At 43.2% G+C, this 14704-nt stretch overlaps 1 protein-coding gene across 1 annotated transcript in view; it reads left to right on the forward strand.

Annotated features, from left to right (window-relative positions):
* LOC309561210 (cyclic nucleotide-binding domain-containing protein 2-like) overlaps positions 1 to 14704 on the forward strand; it is a 191108-nt gene that overhangs the window by 98085 nt on the left and 78319 nt on the right. Inside the window, exons 10-11 of the mRNA XM_082264983.1 lie at positions 9087 to 9147; positions 14254 to 14401. Of these exons, the coding sequence (XP_082121109.1) occupies positions 9087 to 9147; positions 14254 to 14401 (209 nt within the window). The remainder of the gene's footprint in view (positions 1 to 9086; positions 9148 to 14253; positions 14402 to 14704) is intronic.

Consider the following 14704-nt stretch of genomic DNA (forward strand, 5'->3'; position numbering starts at 1 on the left):
AATGCACCAGGTCAACAAAACAGAAATGGAGACAGCTCAGATTGGCCGATTCAGCGAGTAGTGAATATCGCCAATAAGAGAACAAAAAAAGGGGGAGAATAAAAAGATGACGTTATAGTTAAACAGCGCCAACAAAAAGGGGAGAGGAAAAAATCGGTTTAGTTATCTAAACCATAATATATCAACATAGTGGGCTCATTTATTGAGAAACCAGTATATTGAAAGAAACAAAAATGTCAATTGTCCACAGTTGAAGGGACATAATAACAAATTTTGTCTATATACAGTCCATAGTCTATCTCCATATTAGGTGACCCTTAATACAGGATATCTATAACAAAAAATATTTTTATTACATAACTACATGATGTATACAGCCAAAAGACAAATATAATAAAAATATTTTAAAAAATATCGTGAATAAAAATAATAAAATCACATAAAAGAACGAATGAGGATAAAGGGAACATATAAGGCTAAAGATAGCCAGAAAGGCAGATGGGAGTGGGATATTTAGTACGCTAAGCTGTGTTTATAAAGGCGTTTATATCCCACTCTATATTCAACCCAAAAGGATGGTAGGACTTCAAAGTATAGATCCAGTATGTCTCTCTCCTAGAGACACCACGAATTTTTGAGCCACCCCTCCAGGGAGGTACATACTGGTCTATGACCTGAAATAAAGTGCCAGTGGGATCTTTATGGTGATAAAGAAGGTAATGTTTACCTACAGTATGCTTATCCTTGCCTGTGAGAATGCTCGTAATATGTTCATTAACACGCACATTAAAGGACCTTATAGTGCGTCCCACGTACTGCTTTTTACAGGGGCACGTTAACAAATAAACAATATGAGTAGTTATGCAAGTGGCGAAAAATTTGATATGGTGAAGACTCCCTGTGACAGAAGATTGAAAGGATGTAAATTTCCTTCTTTTATCACAATTATATTCGCACACTCTGCACTTCCGGCAGGGATAAAAACCAATAAGATCAGCAAAAAATTTTTTTGGTTTAATTGGTTCATCCGGTACATTGGGAGCTAATTGTCCTCTTAATGCAGGTGCACCTCTGAAAGTGACCGAGGGTCGTACAGGTAAAACGGTACCCAAAATGGGGTCATTTCTAAGTACATCCCAATGTTTGGATATAATTCTCTTGATGGAATTATGCTGAATAGAAAAATTGGTAAAAAAGGACCATTTAGCAAAATCAGACTGGTTTTTTGTTTTATTTCTATTTTTAGACCCAGAAAGTAATTGTGCTCTATCAATCTGGGTTACTTCCCTTATAGTGGACTCAAGAGCATCAGAATTATAACCCTTAACTAAGAACCTATCCTTTAGCAGCTGGGCTTGTTGGAGGAATTCATGTTCATGAGTACAATTCCTCCTAAGTCTGATGAATTGACTCTTAGGTATTGCACCCAACCAAGCCTTGTGATGACAGCTGTCAACAGGCAGGTACGAGTTACGGTCTGTGTCCTTGAAAAAAGTACTGGTGACAAACTGATTGTCCACTATGGAAATATTGAGGTCTAGGAAATGGATATTGGTGGAACTATATTCAAAAGACAAATGAATACCTCTCGTGTTATCATTCAAGAATGACATGAATGTCTTGAGAGATGAGGTGTCCCCTTTCCACAGGAGGAGGATGTCGTCTATATAACGCACCCAGAGAACCAGCTCGGGTGCGTCATAAGGAAAGACGACATCCTCCTCCCATTTGGCCATAAAGAGGTTGGCCAAACTGGGGGCGAACTTCGCCCCCATGGCCACACCCCTTTGTTGTAAAAAGTATTGGTGATTGAACCAAAAGTAATTCCTCCCGGTGGCAAATATCAACAGATCTAGAATGAAATCTCGATGTGAAGGAGAGATAGATTTATCTGTCTTTAAGAAATGGTCAACAGCATTTAAACCCTGATCATGAGGGATACAAGTATAGAGAGAGGTGACATCTGCTGTCACCATCAGATGTTCACCTTCTAACTTGATATTTTTCAGCCTGTTGATAACATCACAGGTATCCTTAATGAAGGAAGGAGTTTCAATAACCAGCGGTTGTAGATAGAAATCAATGTATTTGCCAATACGTGATGTAATAGAATTGATGCCGCTAATAATAGGGCGACCAGGAGGATTTACCGGGTTTTTATGTACTTTCGGTAAATAGTACATGACTGGGATGCGAGGGGCTGTGGGAACCAAAAAAGACCTTTCTTTCTTGTTTATTAAGTTCCTTTCATAGCCTTTCTCCACCAGTCTCACCAATTCCTTCTTAAAAGAAGTAGTAGGGTTATTTTGTATTTTAATATAGGTGTCCTGATCGCCTAGGATTCTACCCATTTCATCATAGTAGTCCTGTTTATCAAGGACGACGATGCCGCCGCCCTTGTCTGCAGGGCGCACTATGAGGTCTTTCTGTTCACACAGAGATTTTAGACCCTTTTTCAGTTGAGGCTGTATATAGGGTTTCTTAACAGCTAACTCAGCCAGATCTTTAAACACCAAATCTTTAAACACCGCCACTGATGGAGCAACCGGACCAGGGGGGTTAAATAAAGATGGATTTGATAATCCGGAATGTTTAATAGAAGAGGTATATTCATGTGGTACTTCTGTTCTGGGTTTTGACAGAATGTACCTTTGTACATTTATTTTGCGTACATATTTGTGGACATCGATAAATGTACTAAATTTGTTAATGGGTTTGGGTGGAGCGAACTTCAAACCTCTATCCAAGGTGTATAACTCATGAGGACTGAGTTCCACCTTGCTAAGGTTGAAGATACCGGATCCAATCAAGTTTTTATTCTTTTTTCTTTGGATCCGCCACCCCCCTCTGGTACCTCGCTTGGATCCGCACCCCTTTTTCCCTTGTTGTGTTGCCGGGGAAAATCCCATTCATGACTGGGTCCTGGGCGTGGCTGGTTATAATTAAAGGGTGAACTATTTTGATGGTCATACTCCTCATCGTATGAACGAGACTGATCATCATGTCTAGGTTGTTGCCTCAAAGGAGAAAACCTATTATGTGTGTTCACATTATATGGTTTAGCATATGTTTGTTGAGGGTAAGGTCTAAATGGAGGGGGAGAGAAATGTCTTTGATAATTCTCATTATGAGACCACTGTCCCCTAGGGGAATTCACTGGATGAGGAGGATACCAGTTATTCTTAACTTGATTTTAGCAATATTACGCTATATGTCCCTCCATTTTTTTCGGTTTTACCACCCACCATGTGGAAGGGGAATCTCTGAACTATTCCATCTACCGGAGATTTGCATGGTTGCCGTTGGAATCGGTGAAAAATCTGTGGGGACACTCCATCATTTTTAAGCCTGTTTGACTCCTACACTATAAGGTGTTTTGGGGTCCCATCCATCTGGTGAGCGCAATATATTTCTACCTTCACTGGTGACGGGATTTGCTGCACTTATATATGATCTGCACCATTATATATTGGACTTTTTCTCACCATCAATTGTTTACGTTACTTGTGGAATGTTTCCTGCGATTGGACAATTTATTTTGTTGGGAATTTTTTTCTTCTAGCGCTGCACATATTTTTGTATTTATTGATTTATCACCCTCCTTAGTTCAGTGATTGATGTCAGCTGCTTACATTTTTTAAGTTAGCGCAATAATCTCTATTTTATTTTATTTCTACTTAGGCCTTCGAGAACTGTAGCAGCCTTCACCCCATCCGATTGAGGGGGGGGGGCGCTCCTTCACAGCAAAGGCTTAGAGGTAGACTTGGTAGATCTCTGGGTCCAGGGTTTCTTCTGCCCTTGCCCTGAAGGCTTGGTCCTAGATCCAGACGGCCGTCGCAAATGCCGGGGATTAGAAGCACTGGGATCCTGAGTGCTGGGAATCTTAAAAGAAGGATGTTTGCTTTTCCTCTTAGCGGGTAGCAACGCACTCTTCCCCCCCCAAAATCTTTTGAATATATTTATCCAGATCATCACCAAATAGGCGTTCTTCGTGAAAGGGAAAGCCAGCCAGCAACTTTTTACACGATAATTCCGCAGAACAGCTTTTTAGCCACAGGATTCTGCGTATATGCACTATCAAAAGAGCAAACCGTGACATTTGCTGTATGGAGTCTTTAAAAGCATCCACTGCAAAACATAAAGCATGAGGTAGATCTGTCAAATCTTCCACAGAACTGTCCTGGACACTGGCTTAATACGGTCTTTTAAAGACTGACAAACTCCTATAGCTGCTACTGCTGGTTTTATCACAGACCCTGCAACAGCAAAGGAGGCTTTTAGTAAAGATTCCAACTTCTTATCAGCTGGATCTTTAAAAACCTGGGCTTTATCCAAAGGACAAGTTAAACTTTTGTTAACTAAAGACATGGCAGCATCCACAGTAAGTATACTCCATTTTGATGTGAATTTTTCCTCCATAGGATACAAAAATGAAAACCTTTTGGGAGGAACAAAAATCCTATCAGGATGATCCCAATCAGCATACATTACCTGCTCCAAGAGCTTATGTAAGGGAAAAGCCTGAGGACTATGAGGAGGGCGCAATGAGTCTAGGGAGAAAAAAGAGACTTCAGCCATCTCTAAGGGAGTTAATTTGTATCCAAATTGGACTATTTCAGCCAGAGATTGAATTAACAATCTCTGGATTGAGAGGCCGAGTAGGGCAACTCAGATCCTGACCCCCTAGAAGTGGAAACCTCAGCTTGACCTTCTATAGGGTAATTTACAGCTACTTCTTCCACATCCTCTGCCCAATCCTGAACTGATTTAGGGCGTGGCTCAGGTGAGGGGGATCTATCTTATTTCCTCCTTCCTTGCGATGCTGCAATTATGCCAGCAATCTTACCCTCAAGGTCGGCTAACGCCGATGCCAAATAGTCCTCAGTGATGTAGGTTGCGACAGAAGCACTAGGAGTAGCTACTATGCCTGACATCCGTAATGGCTTAGTAAAGCCGGAGTTTCTCCTTCAGGGGTGAGAACAAGTGTTATTGTGACTTGACGCAGATGAGAAGTGAGGAACTTCCTCAATTGTCTAAGGAGGACGTGAGGAAAGCGCAGAGAGAAGATCCATTGGGAGCAGTAATACAGAAAGCTCTGAAGGCCAATGACCCTAAAATTTTAGCAGAGAGTCCTGTGGTAGGAGCCAAGGTAGTCCATCGAGATTGGGACCGGATGAAGTTAAGAGATGGAGTGGTGTACTGGGTAAATGCTGTGGAAGAGCCAGATGGATTGTGTCAGCTATTCTTGCCAGAGAAGTATAGGTCAGGAGCTGATTCTAGTGGCCCTTCACGAGGAAGGCGGTAGAAGCCTATTGTCATTCATGCATACGCTGCATCCAGAGGAAGACCTTACCACATCGAGCAGCAGCCATGGGTCATCTACGGAGTCATGGTCCCATGGAGTTGGTGTGTATCGACTTCCTGTGTCTCAAACCTGACTTGGGTGGGCATGGAAACATTTTGGTAGTGACCGATCATTTCACCCGATACGCTCAGGCTTTCCGACCCGTGATCAGAAGGCCAGTACAGTGGCCAAGATATTAGTTGAGAAGTTCTTTGTTCACTACGGTTTGCCACAGAGAATACATTCTGATCAAGGAAGAGTCTTCAAAAGTAAATTAATAAAATTACAGAAGTCCAGAACGACTCCCTATCACCCTCAGGGGGATCCTCAACTGGAGAGAACCTTGTTGAATATGTTGGGGACACTACCTCTTGAGAAGAAGCAGAAATGGAACGAATATGTCCAAGTACTAGTTCATGCCTACAATAGCACTGTCAATGACTACAGGGTTTTCCCCATATTTACTGATGTTTGGGAGAGAAGCTTGATTGCCTGTGGATCTAGCTTTTGGTACCTCGGTGGATCATACCTCACAGGCCTCCTACAAGAAATATGTTGACAGACTCTGACAGAATCTGAAATGGGCTCATGAGGAAGCGATGGAAGCTTCTGCTGGTAGGGAACAACAGAATAAGAAAAACTTTGACTTAAAAGTGAGAGTTTAAGACCTGCGGCCTGGTGAAAAAGTGCTTTTGAGGAACCTGGGAGTGCCAGGGAATCATAAGTTGGCTGATTGTTGGCACTCTCAGCCCTTTGTCATTCATAAGAAGCTTCCTGGATTGCCCGTATATCAGATTGACACGGAGGGTAAGGCGGGACCACTTAGGACTTGGCATAGGAACCACATATTGCCTATTTCCGAAGCAGTCAGAATCTTGTCTGGAGGGGATGAAGAAGAGAATACCCCTAGGACCCCTAGGCTACGATCCCAGCCTTCCTGAAGTTCTGGCTCAAAGTCTGCAGAGCTAATGAATGAAGAAGGAGATAGTGATGATGAAAGTGTCATTTTTGACTGGTGGTGGCCATCTTGCAAGGGATCTTCTACTGACTCATCTTCACCCACTGCTGAGTGGACCTCTGCCCCTCTCCCAAAAAGAGAGTCCAGTCAGGGACGTGGTTCCCCCATGAGAAGTGTGGAGCAAAGACAGACAGGAAAGGAGCTTGTATTGGCCACTCAGGAGCTATCGCCTACTGACAACATTTCGGTGGATCACCCTGCATTCAGATTAGATAAGTCTGTTATTGAACCTTCCAGTTCCCCTCCTTTGGAGCCATTTGAAGATCCCTATGGAAGTCAAGGCCCCAAAATAGTTTCATCTTCAGAGGAAGTGGACTCTTTTGAAGATAGACAAGCAGTGTCAGTGGATCCCGAGTCTTCAACAGGGGAAAGTGTTATTGAAAATGATAGTGGCATATCCACTAGACTACGAAGAGGGATTCATCCTCCTAAAAGACTGACCTATAGTACCTTGGGGGAAAGTTCTGAAGAACAAATCTCTACAGCACAACAGTCTTTATCATCGACTGTTCCCTCTATTGATGACTCTCAAGGAGAAGATCCTGTTCCACCCACTGACACTATTAAAGTGGTTGCTGACTTTTTGCTAGCCTTCTGTGAGAGTGACCCAGATTTATTTAATAGTGAGTATAGTAAGCTACTAGATAGTGATTTTTTTAATCAGTTTCAGTTACAATGAATGCTATTTCAGATGGTTGATTAAGACTCTATTATGGGTCGGCCTTTACCTTTTTCGAAGGAAAACCTCCTTATTTTTGGAGGACCAAAGATGTTCAAGTGGGGGGAGGATGTAGCCAGGTCGCATGGCTGGTATTGTTATTGTCACTGTTATTAAAGTTGTGCAAGATAGTGACTTGGGCATAATGGGAGATGTAGTCTGGGAGGAGCCAGGATCATAGACTGCTGAGACAGAAAGACCTTTCTCCCAGGGAGCAACAGGACACGTGGAGCTTGCTGGGAGTGGTTATATAAAGGAAGGCGGGACTTTGCTACGCTCTCTTGCCTCGAGGACAGTGCACTGAACAGAAGGGGAGGAGCTGCTGCGGATCGCAGGAACTTAGGCTGAGTTCTAGTGTCTCCGTCCGCCTATCAGCCACCTTCCGCTCGGTCACGCCACTGAGACTCCTTCGCACACTCACACCGCCGGCTTAACTCCGGTGTCTGCCACTAGGCCTCAGCCTAAGTTCCTGCGATCCGCAGTAGATCTTCCCCTTCTATTCAGTGCGCTGTCCTCGAGGCAAGAGAGCGAAGCAAAGTCCCGCCTCCCTTTATATAACCAATTGCAGAAAGCTCCGTGCGTCCTGTTGCTCCCTGGGAGAAAGGTCATTCTGTCTCAGCAGTCTATGATCCTGGCTCCTCCCGGACTACATCTCCCATAATGCCCAAGTCACTATCTTGCAGAACCCTGCTGCAGCTGTGACATGTACCCCTCTGGCCATTGCAGCTAAAAGGGATGCGATTGGGGCAAGGGTGGTAAAAATATGTCCTAACTATGGGGTTTTACCACCCACCAAACTGCAAATGTAAATTAACCCTTACTGTACAGAGCCCCCTATAAGGCTGCTTTCACACTGATCTGTGATTTTCCTGGGCTAGCTGCGCTTTGCCATAGACTGCAGGTGTCACTGCAGGTAGACTGCATTTAGGAGCTTTGGTGCACTTTCAGAAAGCACATCAACCTCACAGGATATAATTTAAGTCTATGGATAAGCACAGCAAACCCACAGGAAAGCTGCAGGTACACTGCACTGCACCCACGGTACAGGTAAATCATCAGTGTGAAAGCAGCCCTATACTATTATGTCTTGCATTGCTTCCCACTTACCTGAAGATCTCTTCTTTCCTGATGCTGGCACCACTCTGGAGACTGCTAGCCGGGATAAGAGGTGAAGTGCAGTTGCTATCACTCTGCATAGGACAGGAGCCAACACTACGGAGGAGGCATGGGCTTATGTAGCTCTTGTTCTCTATTACAGCTCCAACTTTACAAGTAGTCCCTCTGCATTGCACTCTGTTTGATGCTCTGGGATGACGGCTCAGCAAGCTCGGACTGTGATCTACCAGACCGCAATCTACAGGTTGCTGACCCCCGCTATAAGCAAATGTAATAAATGGTAATTGATGATTAATTAAAGTAGAACTATAGGCAAACCTTTTTTTTCGTCTTGGATAGAGTAAGAGAAGATTATAACCCCTGTCCAATTTTTTGCCATCTGTGTACCATAAGGGATATTTCCCTTCACTTCCTGTCCCATAAACAAAAGTGAGAGGAAGTCCCTCCAAAGTAGAAAGCAGGAATCCTAGGGTGTCACTAAGGTCACTAGAACTAGTGTCCCCATTGGAAGATTTTCCCTCTATTACAGCTCTGATGTCAATCCAAAATTTGTGATTTATTTTTTCACTTTCACTTTCATTTTCGACGATAATGGTAAATATGACATATAGAGAGGGCGAATCTCCTTGACAGGGGGCACAGGCCGCAAAAAAAAAAAAGATTATTGTAATCTCTCTTCACACAAAAATGTTTTGCCTTTAGTATTTCACTTTAATATTGGTTAATAAACTTTGTCCCTTTCACTTTATTTTATCTTGTCATATTTTCATTGTACAATAAGTACATTAAATAAATTAGACATCAAATTCTACATTGCATCATGCAATAGTAACAAGTTCACTACACCCTGTTTTACTAAGTCTTTGTCTGTATTTTCTTTCTTTCTGCAGAGCCGGAACAACTGTTGTTTTAGATAGCACCAAATCATCATTTTTGGTGTTGATTAAATCTGTAAGTACTTACTCTATTTCGCTAGAAAATCCCTAATTAAATTGTCTGAAACAAAACATAACATTTTACATAAAATAACAGCACATTAAATGAAGAGTCTACTCCATTTATAAGGCTCCTTTCACACTTGTGCAACTTTGGTGCAACTTTGAGGCAACTTTGGAATTGTACAACTTGGATACGACTTTGGCTTTGGTCAGTTTTAATGGATAACTGTTGCACACAAGTTGCATTGTTTAACATTCAGGTTTGACTTTCATGCAATTTCTGAGCGTTAATATTGAAATCTATGGCCCTCAAGTTGCATGAAAGTCAAACCAAAGTAGTTCATGAACTTCTTTGAATTTGCTGCAACTTTAAGGCCTCTTTCACACTTTTACAACTCCAAAGTTGTGCCGACTTTGGAGTGCAACTTTGGTGCAACTTTGGATGGGTGCAACTTGGATACGACTTTAGCAGTTTTATTGGAAAACTGTTGCACACAAGTTGCATTGTATAACATTCAGGTATGACTTTCATGCAACTTCTGAGGGTTAACATTGAGACTATGGCCCTGCATGAAAGTCAGACCAAAGTAGTGCATGAACTACTTTGAAGTTGCGCATATATGAATGGGTATCATTGGAAAACATGGGGAACGACATGTCGTGCAACTCTGATGTTCACAGCATGACAAGTTGCACAAGTGTAAAAGGGCCTAAAAGTTATTCAAGGTTTTATGTCCTTGGCATGAAAGTCATAAATGGCTAGTACAAATTATCCGTTTTTTTTTTTTTTTTTGTTCAACGCAGCAAGTTAAACGAAAAAAAAAAAAATATAGAGCTTGGAAGGGGCTCGCTGTACTAACTTTCCGATGTAAGCTCAGCAACCTCCACAGCTAAGCTATTGTGTTCTGACAGGGGGACTGCCCCCGCCCAATTCCCCCCCCCCCCGCCAGAACACACTGGTCAGTGGTCACAGCCATTGGCTGCTAGCGCTGATCGGATAGCGATCGAATGCAGGTTTCACAGGATGCCCGTCCGACAGAAGTCGGCTTCTGTTGAACAGGTTGGTGTATACACAGGCCGATTGTGGGATGGTTTCTGTTGAACCGGCCGATACTGACTGACATTCTACCTATGTGTACTTTAGGCTTTAGGAAAATGCTGAAAGTTAGCGCATAAGTAAAGAACAATTGTATGTCATATGAAACATAAATGAACTAACAGAAGGACATTCTCATTTCTGTACTCTATCACCTACAGAAATCACCCTGTGTAAAGTGCTTGTAGGTCATAAACTATGGTCTCCTCTTAGAGATTAACCTCCTTAGCGGTATTTCCGAGTGTGGCTCGGGGTTAACTTTCAGTACCAAAAGCGGTAACCCCGAGCCACACTCGGGATTACCCCGCAATGTTATTCACCTTCCCTGCGCTCCCCCGGCGTCCTCCTCACCGTCCTCCCCGGCGTCCTCACAGTCTCTCCCCGCTCTGTGCACGGCCGATTGCTGGCACTTGCCTTCCGGTTCCCTTCCCTGCGAGTGTTGTGACGCAGGGGGGTGGAACCGGCGGCAAATTCAAAAGTGTAAATACACAAATGACATTATACAAAGCTGTGATCCTAACGGATTACACTGTATAATGCCATTTCACCACAGGATTGCACCTGGTGACTTTTCCAGTGCCCTGCCTGTGCTTTTCCAGTTCTTTGTGCCTGGAAAATTTTGAACAACCATGGCGTCCAAAAAGCGTTCTTTTTGCGCAAAAGCGTTTTTAGACGAACTGGAAAACCATCAGGTATGGAAAGTGACGACAGTGACAATTCTGCTGTCTCTTTCTGGCACATAGCTTGTGGAATTTGGGAAGTATATCAAATGATTCTTCAGAATTTCCAATGGAGCTATGTGCCAGAAAGAGACATCAGAATCGTCGCTTGTGTCACTTTCCATACCTGATGACGATTCTTCCCACGAATCACCATCGCTCAGTTCTTCAAGTAACTCCGTTTTGCTGTTCCTGTTTTCCAGTTCGTCTAAAAGCGCATTTGTGCAAAAAAAAAAAAAACACTTTTTGGACGCCATGGTCGTTCTCGATTTCTCCAGGCACAAACAACTGGAAAAGCAGAGGCAGGGCACTGGAAAAGTCACCAGGTGAAATCCTGTGGTGAAATGGCATGATACAGTGTAATCCATAAGGATCACAACTTGGTATCATGTCATTTAGTATATTTACAATTTTTAAATTGCCGCCGGTTCCACCCTCCTGCGTCGCAATGCTCACAGGGAAGGGAACCGGAAGACAGGTGCCAGCATCGGCCGAGCACACAGCAGGAGGACAGCGGGAGGACGGTGGGGGAGGACGGTGGGGGATTGCAGGGGAGGGTGAGTTTTAAAATGTAAAACAACAGATTTCCATGCAAAAGAATGTACCGCTTTTAGCACAGAAATCCTGACATAATCAGACCGCCAGGGAGGTTAAAGTGGTTGCAAACCTAAGACATTAAGTATGAAAAGGCACGTCCTTCTATACTGTGAACTTGTCCCTCTCCAAAGCACATTTCTCTCAGCCTTATTCTTCTGTTATTAGCATGAATCACTCTTGGCAGCTTTTCCCAACACCTAGAGTTAAAGCGGAGTTCCGGCCACGAAAATATTTTTTCAATAAAAATTCCCCCGGGACAGTCAGGGCTAGTACATTCCACAATGGATAGCCTCTGTACTGTCCCGGGTCGCACTTACCTTTTAGAAGAAATACTTACCTTGAAAATTTCTTCTCCAGCGCTGCCATCTCGGATGTGGGCAGCTGAAGCCAGCGCGTCCTCTTCTGCGTCCCCTTCCGTGTCCTCTTCTCCCAGAATGCGCCTGCACAGGCCCCGCTCGTCACTTCTGGTGCGGCGCGTCATCCCTCCACAGTTTCTGGGCATGCCCAGAATCTGTTTAGAAGGGAATGACGCGCCCGCACCGGAACTGACGAGCGGGGCCGGTGCAGGCGCATTGATTCCTCGGAGCGATGACGTTCAGCTCCCAGGAATCAATGCAAAGAGAGGGTGACGGCGTGGGCTGCGGCCGCAGAGGGAGGAAGTGGAAGAAAGGTGAGTATATTTTTCTTCAATAACAAGGTAAGTAAACAAAAAAAAAATCGTAACTATCCATTTATTTTTCAGGTGACCACGAGCAAGCGGATGGCCCAAAATCGACTATGTCGATTTTGTGTCCGGAACTCCGCTTTAAAAAGCCTGTGACTCAGATTCTCAGCTGTGATTGTTCTCTATGCACTGTGAAGGGGGTGTATCCCTTTCCTCCAATCAGGGTTTAGAGCTGTTGGCTCTGTGAGGACTTCAGATCCGCTCCCCCTAGATCGAAGAAGAAATCCTTTCCTCTGTGTGTTTTCAGAACAATCTACAGAAGAAAAGGCTGCAGATACACAGCTACAACTTATGTAGTAGAATTTGTTTCTGTGTATCACTTAATGCTAGTCAATTCATTGGGTGTATGTAAGGGTTTGTAAACATTTCACTGATCCTTTCTTATACTGCATAATTTATTTAATATAGGTATTTATACAGTGCCGAGAATTTACACAGCGCTTTACATATACAGTATATTTAACATTTATATCAGTATCTGCTCTCAAGGAGCTTACAATATAAGGTCCCTAACTCACATTCAAACATACACTATATTGTCAAAAGGGACACCTGACTTTACACACACATGAACTTTAATGGCATCCCAGTCTTAGGCTGGGTTTCCCCACATTCCATTTGCATGACATGCGAGTGTGACTGGTTCTCAATGGAGCCGGTTCACACAAGTTCGTGCGGCTGTGGTCCGAATTCCAAAAGGGTCCTGTGCGTGTTTTGGGTCTGGTGCAAATTCAGAAAAGGTTGGACCTGATTCGCACCTGAACCGGTGAACAGGAAAGCACTGGACCCCGCGGCCCCACATATGGGAACCTGGCCTCATAGTTTTAGTCTGTAGGGTTCAATATTGAGCTGGCCCACCCTGCAGCTATAACAACTTCAACTTTTCTGGGAAGGCTATCCACAAGGTTTAGGAGTGTGTCTATGGGAATGTTTGACCATTCTTCCAGAAGCGCATTTGTGAGGTCAGGCACTGATGTGGAAAAGAAGGCCGGGCTCACAGTTTCCACTCTAATTCACCCCAAAGCTGTTCTATGTACATAAAGACATGGATGAGCGAGTCTGAGGTGAAGGAACTTGACTGGCCTGGTCCTGACCTCAACCTGATAGAACACTTTTGGGAGGAAGTAGAGCGGAGACTGTGAGTCAGGCCTTCTCATCCAACATCCGTGTCTGACCTCACAAATGTACTTCTAGAAGAATGGTCAACTCAATATTGAACCCTACGCACTAAGCCTGGAATGACATTAAAGATGAATGTGCGTGTAAAGGCAGGAGTCCCAATACTTTTGACAATATAGTGTATAAATACTAGGGCCAATTTGGATGGGAGCCAGTTAATTTATCAGCATGTCTTTAGAGTGTGGGAGGAATTTAGAGCAACTGGGGGAAACCCATGCAGTCATAGGGAAAACCTGCAATTTCCATGCAGGTAGTGCTGTGGTTGGGATTTTAGGGGGAACTTAGCAATATCTTGCCTCGTCTCTAAAACTGGCTGATGGACTAGGAGACTGACTATGTGTTAATTTTGTTCTTTCCAGATTGGTGGAGCTGAAAAGAATCGGCTTCACTGCATGGAGGTCTCCACCTCCAAATAATAACCGTGCACTCCTGTTACAAGTCATTGAGTTGCTTCTAAGCACTGTAATCATATGACTATATATCTGTTGTGTAGTGGTTTAACACTTTCCATGAATTGTGATGCCTTTTTTTTCCTATGTTCCCTGAAATCTAAAAAATAAATACAATAAGATTGAACTAAAAAGAGTGCCCACATTTGCAAAACAGCTGTATTTGCATGTGACATTTTAAGTGCTTTTAGAGCTTCCAGAATAAGCTTATTTTTTCTTATCCATATACACAGCACATTAGGTGCATTTTTGCATTGTACTGTACTTGATAAAATGTAGTTGTAAAACATAAAAACCCTGCTAAGTAGGATATAGCTGAAACCCCAATATTTAAGATTTCATGTTCTTATTCTAGGGAAAGTGTCAAATAGCTGTTCACCTCACTCCGGACAGACCGAATACTGCAGCTGGGACTTCCAGAAATTACTACTCAATTGTAAGCCGGCTTCCCACAGTGCCATTCTTGCTTGAGAAATCAGACAGCTCTTCATATCTACTGGAAAGTAAGATTTACTTACTTACATAGCATAGAATTAATGGAAATCTGAAAGCTCAAAAAGAGAGTCCACATAATAAGGGGATACTGAGCTAGCATTGGGTCCATCCAGGGCAATTATCTTACTGGTTTCCTATATTACTCCCCTGGAGATCTGGCTTTTTTTCCCTTGCCTACATATTTCATTTTACTGACTCAGTTTTTTTTCCAAGCACCAACATTTTTAGACTTAGGGGTCTATTTATAAATAATGTCAGAAGCATTTCAGTGAGATGAACGAAACCTTACCATCATTTTTTTTAAAAGATGG

This window comes from Pelophylax lessonae, assembly GCF_965119305.1.
Source record: "Pelophylax lessonae genome assembly, chromosome: 1".
Lineage (NCBI taxonomy): Eukaryota > Metazoa > Chordata > Amphibia > Anura > Ranidae > Pelophylax > Pelophylax lessonae.